Source organism: Sphaeramia orbicularis, chromosome 19, assembly GCF_902148855.1.
Source record: "Sphaeramia orbicularis chromosome 19, fSphaOr1.1, whole genome shotgun sequence".
Lineage (NCBI taxonomy): Eukaryota > Metazoa > Chordata > Actinopteri > Kurtiformes > Apogonidae > Sphaeramia > Sphaeramia orbicularis.
The window spans coordinates 52,719,294-52,731,504 of record NC_043975.1 but is presented as its reverse complement, the minus strand read 5'-3'; the positions used below and the strand labels follow the sequence as shown (position 1 = coordinate 52,731,504).

The following is a 12,211-nucleotide window of genomic DNA, read 5'->3' as shown; positions in this document are numbered from 1 at the left end:
AAAATGAACAAGAAATGGAAGAAAACAAGTGTGGCCTAAATGTTTTTCTGTGACTGTATAAGACTAAATAACAGCTCCACTAGTGCCCAACACAACAGAGGAAAACCAGGTCCTGAGGTCCAGCCTGATGAGTCCACCTGAATGTAAATGATAAGAGTCAGTGATGAGGCTGTGAGGACTTCCATGTGGACAGAGAATACAGATGGTCTGAGACAGGAGAGCATGAATGAATGACGTCTACATGACAGTGGACTAGGCCTACACCATCAGACCTCCACAGTATAGTCCTGACATCCCTAAGTTTCACATACATTCATTCCATTATGTCCCATACTACTGTACATGACAATGGCTGTAATAGATCTGTCAAACATCTGAAAGTCTTTGTTCAGATCAGTGGGTCCAGTGATTGTTGGATCCGTCCTACAGTCGTACATGTGTAGTACGGTTGATTGATGGATGCTTATTGTTGCTAACATATTTGTTCATTGTCTGTTTGCCTGACATCATATTTGAACAAATACAACAGACACACAAACATCATTTTGTGTAGTTCACTACAAGTGGACTATTTGAGGCCTGTTGGTTTTCAGCATATAAAGACGAAATTGGACTAAATCCTCTTTTTTATTTCAACTGCAGGTTTAAAACTCTGGTATGTCTGAGGTCTTTCCTGTATAGCTCCTGTACTTGGCCATATCGAACTCGATGTGTCAATAGTCAAGAAATTCTTAAAATACATCGTAATCGTTCAACATGTTCAATCCATAGTGGTTTGGAGAACTTGATTATGATCCCTCAGTTAACTGTCCACAAATATAGATTCCATGCCTGAAATGGTGAAGGGAGACTTTAAATTTGGCCAAAGTTAATACTAGGGAGCAAAACCGGCCCACTAAAGGGTCCAATCTGGGCCCTGGCATGAGTTTGTGAAATGCAAAAATTATACTGAAGAAATTCACAGTCAGTGGTGTCAAACTGACTTTTATTCACATACAGAGCAATTCCATCTGTAGTGGGTCAGACCAGGAAAATACTACCATTACTATTTTCAAACTGCCTTTTCACAAAAATGTGAACCTGAATGAATATGAACCAGAAATGTCTGAAGAGAAATAAGCGCTATTTTACCAATAATCTACCTGTTACTACATGTTTTGTGTATTTACAAATCCACAGTATAAATGATAAACTAAGGTACAATATGGTTCAAACTGCACTTAGTTTTTTTCAGACATTTCAGTTTGTTCATGTTCTTCAGATTTTTAAGGAAACTTTGTAGATGGAAACACTTTCATGATGTAATTTTACTTTTGTCACTGTTGTTATTTTAGTGGTTTGGCCCACTTCAAATCATACTGGGCTGAATATGGCCCCTGAATTAAAATGAGTTTGACACCCCTGTACGAGGGTCTGAGAAAGTGCATGAAGGGTACAACACTGTTAACAGCCTACTGAGCGTAAATAAGTGGAACTGTCCACTGATCGAAGGAAGCCTCTCACATATGAGGAAACATCTCTTCAAGAACCAACTGGAAGTCCAGTCGCCTTCTGACTGAGCTCTTAGTGTGAACGAGTGAACCTTCAGAGGCCTGATGTTCCATCTGGACTTGTTTCTGCTTCAGTCCCCTCAGTCTGTACATGAGTCCGCTCTGTGATTGTGTTGTGACTGGGTTAGTGTCCTGCAGCCTGTCCCATTCATCCCATTAGAGGTGCTCAGGCTCCAGTACACTTTACACTCCAATGGCAAACAGTGAGAGCAGACATCATCTAAAGACAAGACAGGACCAACACAGAGGAAGGCTGATAGGACAGGAGGTGGACCAAGACCCACATGGAAAGCACAGAGGAAAAAAAACTGGGAAAAACACAAAGAACAGGACACAGAGAGAAAGACAGAGAACTGCAAACTGCCACTAGTCTACTGGACTGGACTGGACTGGACTGGACTGGACTGGACTGGAACACACACCAGGCTGGAAAGGTGGAATGAGGAAGTTGGAGGCCACGTGGTTAGATTCACCAGGGTCGTCCAATGCCACCTGTTCTCCTCTGCCTCTTCACTTCCCCACCCTGTTTTTTTTTTTTTTTTTCTTACAGCTGTGTCATTGGTTTGACTGGTTTCATGTGGTGTGCTGGAGCAGACAGTGTGCAGCGTCTTGTTTCTTGGGCCAATACTGTATAGACTGATGTGAATGCATGGGTTAGGGTGACCCTCTGTGTGAGTATGTGGAAGTAATGGATCCATTCATGAGTCAAACAGATGCTTAATTATACCCTGAACCCTGAATGACAATCAATTCTTTTTCCATTTAGAGCGCAGATGTCTTTCCCTTCAATGACAAAGCCCTGCTGAGACAGGTAGAGCACAAGAATGGAGAGACTGTGTTTATGGAGGTTTAGAGTTTATGATGAAGTGGGAACACATTAAACAGCTCACTTATGTCAGGTAGTTGTGTACCTGCTGTCTGACAGACACTTTGCACAATTACCCACATGTTGCACATTTATGTAAATACATATTTTTCTCTTAGTAATATAGTTTATATTTTTTCTGGTATTTTTCTCTTGCAAGCCATTCTTGCCACTAATACCACTTTGTTTTGGTTGCTGTAATTTCCTAGTTATTTTTTTTTTTTTTTTTTTCTCAATTTTAAACTTATACTTTTATACTTATCTTAGTTTCCTGGGGCCTTCAAAGTGGACGGCAAAGTAAGATTTTCATTGTACAGGGAAACCTGTTTCTTTACTGTACATGTGACAATAAACGCTTTGAATCTTGAAATGCACGACAAAGTTTCCTGAAAATAAGGACACTCGTGGGTAACAAGCACTAGTTCTAAATATCTTTTTGAGTTGGGATATTGGTTTATCTGCTGAGTATCAAACTACCACAGCTTTGACTTTCATAGTTATTCATTTATCAAGTACTTCTGGATTTCCAGAGCAACTGTCTTAAAAACAAAGCTTCAAAAGATATGAAAGCTGTAATATGTTACGTTTATACATTAAAATCTATAATTAATGTTTGATATGTATTTGTTGACTTGTGCATGTAAATTACACCATGTTTCCAACATTGTTCAAAATCAGAAAATTATATTGAAGTTTATTCAGTGAAACTGCCCGTTTAATTTGGTTGTCAGTTAATAGTGTTAACATTCAGATTTAATGTTAAGAGCAGGTATCCCTAAAATAAAATGACATAAAGTGAAAAACAGTAATGTAATTCACCCTTAAAGTTCTAAAATCCACTCTTTTCATGGAATAATGAAATAATATCAAACCAACTCCTTGAACTGCCACCTCATGGTGGTGGGGGAGTTTAGTGCCTGAATGATTCCAGGAGCTCTGTCTACGGGGGCTTTATGCCCCTGGTAGGGTCTCCCACGGCAAACAGGTGACGGGCCAGACCAAGAGCAGTTCAAAAGCCTCTAGGATGAATACAAAATCGAGGACTGTGATGTTGCCTGGAGGTCTGGATTCGGGGCTCATATGACCTCCAGTGGACTCACCACCCGCTGAGGGAACCGTAGGAGTCCGGTGTAGTGCAGACTGGGTGGCAGTCGACAGTGGGGAGCTCCACGACCCAATCCCCAGACACAGAGACTGGCTCTTGGGACACTGAATGTCACCTCACTGGGGGGGGGGGGGGGGGGGGGGGGGGGGGGGGGGGGGGGGGGGGGGGGGGCTTGTGAGGAGCCTGAGAGCTACCATCTAGATATGGTCAGGTTCACCTCCACACACAGCTTGGGCTCTGGAACCCAACCTCTCGAGAGGGGCTGGACTCTCCACTTCTCTGGTGGTGCCTGTGGTGATTGGCAGCAGGCTGGTGAGGGGCAGCAGAGCTGTCAACCGATCACCACCGGGCGGTGAGTTGGATCCACTGGCAGAGGAGGAAGCCGGACAGACTGGGCAGGCCCAAACATGTTTTGAGGGTTTGTTGGGAACATCTGATGGAGCCTGATGTCAGCGCGGTCTCCAACTCCCACCTCCAGGAGACCTTCTCCCAGATTTCGGGGGAGGCTGGGGACATTGAGTCCGAGTGGACCATGTTCTCCACCTCCACTGTTGAAGCAGCTGCACATAGCTGTGGTCACAAGGTCTCTGGTGTCTGTCATGGCGGCAACCCCCGAACCCAGTGGTGGACCCCAGAAGTAAGGGACACTGTCAAGCTGAAGAAGGAGTCTTACTGAGCCTTGTTGGCTTATGGGACTCCCTAGGCAGCTGACGGGTACCGGCAGGCCAGGCATGCCACAGCCCGAGCGGTTCTGGCGGCAAAAACTCAAGTCTGCCAGGGGTTTAGGGAGACCATGTAGGAGGACTATGGATGAAGAAATTCTGCCAAACTGTCTGCGCCACAGCAGTGTGCCACCAACACTGTCGACAGTGGAGGTGGGGAGCTCGACTGGGGATGTGGTCGGACGGTGGAAGGAATACTTCAGGATCTCCTCAGTCCCCACTGCCACGTCTTCCATGGAGGAAGCAGAGGCTGAGGTCTCAGAGGTGGACTGGTCCATCACCCAAGCTGAAGTCATCCAGGTGGTTGGACAGCTCCTCTGTGGCAGAGCACCGGGGGTGGACGAGACCGCCCTGAGTACCTAATGTCTCTGGATGTGCAGGGACTGTCTTAGTTGACATGTCTCTGTAACGTCGGTGTGGCAGTCGGGGACAGTACCTCTGGACTGGTAGGCCGGGGTGCTGGTCCCCCTTTTAAAGAAGGGGGACCGAAGGGTGTGCTCCAACAACAGGGGGATCACACTCCTAAACCCTCCTGGGAAAAAATTTCAGGGCACTGGAGGAGGATTCGACCAATAGTCGAACCTCAGATTCAGGAGGAATAATGTGGTTTTCGTCCAGGTGCAGAACAGTGGACCAGCTCTCCACTCACTCTCCATTGGGTGTTCAAGGGTTCATGGGAGTTCGTCCAACCGGTCCACATGTGCTTTGTGGATTGGAGAAAGCATTGACTGTGTCCCTCATGGTATACTGTGGGGGTTGCTTCTGGAGTATGTGGTCCGGGGTCTCTTGCTAAGGCAGTCCGGTCCCTGTATGACCGAAGCAGGAGCCTGGTTCTCATTGGCGGCAGTAAGTCAGACCTGTTCCAGGTGCATGGTGGGACTTCGGCCAGGGGCTGTCCCTTTGTCACCAGTTCTGTTCATAATTTTATTTCTAGGTGCATCCAGAGGCTGGAGGGGGTCCAGTTTGGGGACCACAGGATCATCTGTGCTTTTTGCAGATGGACGTTGTCCTGGTGGTCTCATGGAACCTGAACCTCCAGCGTTGTCCTGGGGCGGTTTGCATCGAGTGTGAAGCCAGTGGGATGAAGATCAGCACCTCCAAATCAGAGGCCGTGGTTCTGGACCAGATAAAGGTGGTCTGCCCTCTGTGGGTCGGTGGGGAGTCTTTGCCCAAGTGGAGGAGTCAAGTATATTTTTGGGAGGTATTAGTCATTTTGGAACACAATAGCCTTATGATCACATTGCTCAGTTGACCAGAGGTGCAGAACCATGCTGCATGACAGGAAGTGAAGTTAAAAACAGGACCGACGCATTTACTGACTTCAGTCCTTAGATATCAGCTTAAATATGACCCATGGGAATAAGACCATATTAGACTGTATAATCCTAAATAATACCACATAATACTATATAACCTTATTACCTCCGCCAAGGAGGTTATGCTTTTGCCAGGGTTTGTTTGTCTGTTTGTTTGTCTGTCCGTTAGTGTGCAACATAACTCAAAAAGTTATGGACAGATTTGGATGAAATTTTCAGGGTTGTTGGAAATGGGATAAGGAAGAAATGATTAACTTTTGGGGGTGATCGGGGGTGGGGGGGCCCACGGGGGGGCCCACTGATCAGCCTCAGAGGTCTGCGCTCTCCGAGTGCTTCTAGTATTTTAAAAGGGAAGTGGACTGTGTGTGTGTGTGTGTGTGTGTGTCACATATAATCCGTACACAGCTGACTGCTGCAGTCTGCCATACTCATGTATTTTTGGTCGAGGAACAGACTAGTGAAAACGACAAGTTGATAGGATCAGTATTTTGGGAGATACAATAGTCTTCCAGTCAGGTTGAAGGCTTTGGCGGTGGACACATGTGGTACAGCATGTGTGCATACACAACACATATCGGTGCTGGGGGACCAGGATGTTTCCACTCAGGGTCAGGATGTGGATTTTAAACAGAACCCCCCCCCCCCTTTTCACATCCCACCCTCAGTATTGACAATGATCCAAGGATCTCATCAGTGCCATTTGTAATCTGTTACATCAACTAAATATGTAAAATAATAACTATCACAGTTCAAACTGTTATTATCGAAATACATCAACTGTCATATGTAAAATAATAAATATCATCATTTACCATTAACTTTTATGTCAGTACTTATAAAACATAGACTAACGTGTTTTCCCAAAGTCAGCTTCCCCAGCTTAAAACGACACATCTAGAACCCGTGGTTTCCCACGGGTCAACGCTCTAGTTATAAATAATATATAATACTATAATCCAGTAGATGTGTGAGGGCCAGTGGGGGGCACAGTGCTTTGGAAGATGCCTGGGAAGAAACAGTACAAGATACTGCAGAAGAGAGAGAGATGCAGACAATAATAGAGAGAGGGGGGAGGGCTATCAGTACGTTGCATTCCAGACTGGTTATAAAGAGGGGGTTAAAATCATCGGGGGCCGAGTCGTCGGTCAGAGCTAGGGACCAGGATGTCTCAGAGGCCAGAGACAGAGCTTCCATCTCCGCTAGAGGGATCTAGGCAGGAAGAGACAACCACCGTGAGCAGAGAAAACAAACATGCAACACAAAAAATAAGGACCGTACATACAAATAAGAACTAGGACTAACATCCAAATATGTGTTTGTAACAACATCCGAAACTGGAATCAAAGAGCAGAACAGAGACAGTGTGTTCAACTGGGACTCCTGCATGGTCCAACTACATGAACATTATTACAGCTCAGAGTTAGAGACAGTAATATGACAGGACACAGACACAGGCTGAGAAAAAAGAACGCAAACAAGTTCAACGAAGCCAGATCATTCAGACAAAACAGAATTTAGATTATTACAGCTTTTCAAGAAAAAAGGAATGTTGGCAGGTTTAAGTATTCTATGGTAGGACAGTGATGCTGTCCTATATTGTTTATTATGTTGCAGTAAAATTAACATCTTTTAGTTTTTTATAGTAGTTTTACTCCAAAATGTCTATTTAATACATAATAAAATAAATAAAGTATATGTGTGTGTGTGTATATATTATATATATATATATATATATATAGTATTTAACTCTTATTCACCAAAGATTTGACAATAATCATATTCACACACATTCATAAGGTTTGGATTTGCTGGATTGTTTTGGAGTTCCAGAGTTTGGAATGTTCCTCCCTCTTTCAGCACAGTGATTGGTCCATGATGAAAACTGTAAAAACTGCAAAAACCCTCAAATGTCTTCTCTTTAAGGAGCACAGATGTGCACATTCACAACTCTATCATGTCTCACATCAATAACATCATCCACTGATCCATCAAAACAGCCTTCAGCTATTCACACCCTAGAGGCAGGTATGACATTAATAGTTGAATTCATATCTGGCTCTTCAAATAATGTTATGTGTGACTGAATATATGTGGATTTCACACAAACATGAATGCTGATGTTCTGTCACAACCTGATGTGTTTCACAGCAAACTCCAAAACCTGCTGAATCCTGCTGTGGATCTGCTTCCTGTTTCTGCCTCATGTCTGGACCAGGGGTTCTATGGTTTCAAATGAAAAACTAAATAAATACAACTAAAACTGAGGAGAAAACACAACCTAAAACAAATATACCTGATTAGAGAATAACAGAAAAATAGCTCAAATTCAATTCAAAACTAAATAAAAACTTCCAGATTATATTAACTCTGGTCATGACACACTAAGGGCCGGATTTACTAAAGGTTAGTGCGTGTACAAACGTGCACAAACTGGACTGCACATGCAAAAAAACACGGACGCACCGAGGGTTGCATCTCTAAAATGGGCAAAAAAGCTCACACAACTCCTTTAGCATTTGCCTCGATGAATATGCAATATGGGTGTTTCTGCCAGAACAAAATTACTGGGAAGAGTAGATGCAAATATTTATTTAGCACGCAAAATGTGATTGGCCAAACCTGAAACTGGTTGCGGTGGCTGCGTCTATTTAGCACGTCTGAAAGGCAGGTTTGAACTGACACAGCTTCATCATAAACTGGCTGCAACCTGTTGACTGTGGACTTCAGAAGACACAGTGGACCAACAGCAGCAGATGCCATGGACAGTCCACAGTCCTCTGTTCAGATGAAAGTCCATTTTGCATGTCATTTGGAAATCCAGGTCCCAGAGTCTGGAGGAAGAGTGCAGAGGAGCAGAACCCACGCTGAAGTCCAGTGGGAAGTTTCCACAGTCAGTGCTGGTTTGGTCCTCCATGACATCTGCTGGGGTTGGTCCAGTGTGTTTTCTGAAGTCCACAGTCCACACACCCATCTACCAGGACATTTTAGGACACTTCCTGCTTCCTTCTGCTGAGAAGCTTTATGCAGATGCTGATTCCCTTTTCCAGCTGGACTTGGCACCTGCCCACACTGCCAAAGGAACCAAAGCTGGTTCAGTGACCCTGGTGTACTGGGACTGATGGACCAGCAAACTGAGCTGACCTGAACCCCAGAGAGAATCTATGGAGGACTGTCCAGAGGAAGATGACAGACAGCAGATCCACCAATGCAGATGAGCTAAAGGACACGATCAAACCAACCTGGGCTAACATTCCACCTGAGCAGCACCACAGGCTGAGCACCTCCATGGACACCACACACTGATGCAGTTATTCATGTAAAAGGAGAACCAACCAAGGACTGAGAACATAGAAATGAACAGACTTTACAGAAGACTGACATTTCTGTTTAAAATATCCTTTTTCAATTGATTTTCTGCAATATTCTAATTTTCCTAGACACAGAATTTAGGTTTTCATTATCTGCAAGCCTAATCATCAAATTTCAGAAATAAGGCCTTGAAATATTTCACTGTTTGTCTATGAGTCTGTATAATATATGGGTTTACCTTTCTGAAATGAGTGACCAACAATATTGAACTTTTTCATGATATTCTAATTTTTGGAGCTGCACCTGTATATGACATGGACCCAGGGAGTCATCAGTGGACGCATGTATGACATGTCATCAGTGGACATATGTATGACATATATATGACATGTCATCAGTGGACATGTATGACATATATATGACATGTCATCAGTGGACATATGTATGACATATATGACATGTCATCAGTGGACGCATGTATGACATATATGACATGTCATCAGTGGACATATGTGACATATATGACATGTCATCAGTGGACGCATGTATGACATATATATGACATGTCATCAGTGGACATATGTATGACATATATATGACATGTCATCAGTGGACATATGTATGACATATAGACATGTCATCAGTGGACATATGTATGACATATATTGACATGTCATCAGTGGACGCATGTATGACATATATATGACATGTCATCATGGACATGTATGACATATATATGACATGTCATCAGTGGACATATGTATGACATATATATACATGTCATCAGTGGACATGTATGACATATATATGACATGTCATCAGTGGACATATGTATGACATATATATGACATGTCATCAGTGGACATATGTATGACATATATATGACATGTCATCAGTGGACATATGTATGACATATATATGACATGTCATCAGTGGACATATGTATGACATATATATGACATGTCATCAGTGGACGCATGTATGACATATATATGACATGTCATCAGTGGACATGTATGACATATATATGACATGTCATCAGTGGACATATGTATGACATATATATGACATGTCATCAGTGGACATGTATGACATATATATGACATGTCATCAGTGGACATATGTATGACATATATGACATGTCATCAGTGGACATATGTATGACATATATATGACATGTCATCAGTGGACGCATGTATGACATATATTGACATGTCATCAGTGGACATGTATGACATATATATGACATGTCATCAGTGGACATATGTATGACAATATATGACATGTCATCAGTGGACATATGTATGACATATATGACATGTCATCAGTGGACGCATGTAACTATATATGACATGTCATCAGTGGACATATGTATGACATATATGACATGTCATCAGTGGACGCATGTATGACATATATGACATGTCATCAGTGGACATATATATGACATGTCATCAGTGGACGCATGTATGACATATATATGACATGTCATCAGTGGACATATGTATGACATATATGACATGTCATCAGTGGACGCATGTATGACATATATATGACATGTCATCAGTGGACATATGTATGACATATATATGACATGTCATCAGTGGACGCATGTATGACATATAGATGACATGTCATCAGTGGACATATGTATGACATATATGACATGTCATCAGTGGACATATGTATGACATATATATGACATGTCATCAGTGGACGCATGTATGACATATATATGACATGTCATCAGTGGACATATGTATGACATATATATGACATGTCATCAGTGGACGCATGTATGACATATATATGACATGTCATCAGTGGACATATGTATGACATATATGACATGTCATCAGTGGACATATGTATGACATATATATGACATGTCATCAGTGCGCATGTATGACATATATATGACATGTCATCAGTGGACATATGTATGACATATATATGACATGTCATCAGTGGACGCATGTATGACATATATATGACATGTCATCAGTGGACATATGTATGACATATATATGACATGTCATCAGTGGACATATATGACATGTCATCAGTGGACGCATGTATGACATATATATGACATGTCATCAGTGGACATATGTATGACATATATATGACATGTCATCAGTGGACATATGTATGACATATATGACATGTCATCAGTGGGCACAAGTATGACATATATGACATGTCATCAGTGGACGCATGTATGACATATATATGACATGTCATCAGTGGACATTGTATGACATATATGACATGTCATCAGTGGACATATGTATGACATATATGACATGTCATCAGTGGGCATATGTATGACATATTGTGCATGTGTTAGTGGGATCATTGACCTTTTTGTCGGTGCTGTGCTTGCTGGGCTTGGGGGCAGTGCGTAGTAGTGGCAGATAGAACCGGACAGGTTGTCCATCAGACTTAACTCCCCCTCCAATGAACCCTGGATGACCATGGGACACCGAATCAAACAGCGCCCTCCGCTGGACACACTTAGACAATGTGGAGGAATCAGTGGTGAGAGGACAGAGCAGAATGTAAGAGGGACAGTGAGAATTTAGATGGACAAGAAGGAAACAAAGAAATATGGACAGAATGTGGACAGACAGGACAGATGGTGAAGAAAGAAAAGGAAAGAAAAGACAGCTGATCAGAGAGAAACACAGATATATACAAAAAGGACAAATACATCCAAAGTAGGACTGAATGTCTGAACGTCTTCAACCATTATGACTGGATGCAACAGTTCTGTGTTTGTTCCTTGCAGATAAATGTAACAGAGGTTTAGACATAAAACATGTTTTAGATGAAGTCACTGTTTTCAAGACTCACAGCCAATAAAATGCATCACATTCTGTCATACACACACCTGTCCAGGACTGTTACAAAACCCCCTCCTCACAACTTTTTAGGTACCAGTTACTTTGCATTATTGTGACAGTCTGGGGCAGAAACAGCACAAGTGTTGGTGTTCTGTCACTATCACCACTGATTGGGATTCCTGTCATTACATCCAGTCCTTTGTCTTGTGTTCATTCTATTTTACTCTATATGTGTTGATACCTCTCATTATCAGTCATTTCTTTCTATATTTAAGTGGCAGTAGCTGAAATCAGAGAAAAAAAGGTGGAACTTGGAAAACGCACACCTTCCTTCTGCAGCTCTCTCCTCTTGTTCCAAATGAAAGTACTAAATATAAAGACCTCCCTGCCTCGGTCCGGGAGGCAGACACCTTCTCTATGTTTAAGAGGAGGTTCAAAGTGTTCCTTTTTGATGAATCCTATAGTCAGTGTGGTTCAGGCTGCTCTTAGTTCTGCTGC

The 12,211-nt window shown here is 42.6% G+C and overlaps 2 protein-coding genes across 2 annotated transcripts in view; both read right to left on the bottom strand.

Annotated features, from left to right (window-relative positions):
* Positions 1 to 3,851: 3,851 nt before the first annotated feature.
* LOC115439496 (uncharacterized) lies at positions 3,852 to 4,478 on the bottom strand. Its single transcript, XM_030163310.1, has one exon. The coding sequence runs from the start codon at positions 4,476 to 4,478 to the stop codon at positions 3,852 to 3,854; it is 627 nt and encodes a 208-aa protein (XP_030019170.1).
* A 6,758-nt stretch (positions 4,479 to 11,236) lies between these two features.
* The window catches only part of LOC115439495 (voltage-dependent T-type calcium channel subunit alpha-1G-like), a 127,251-nt gene continuing 126,276 nt past the window's right edge, over positions 11,237 to 12,211 (bottom strand). The window contains 1 exon segment of the mRNA XM_030163309.1: positions 11,237 to 11,383. The gene's annotated coding sequence lies outside the window, so the exon portion shown is untranslated.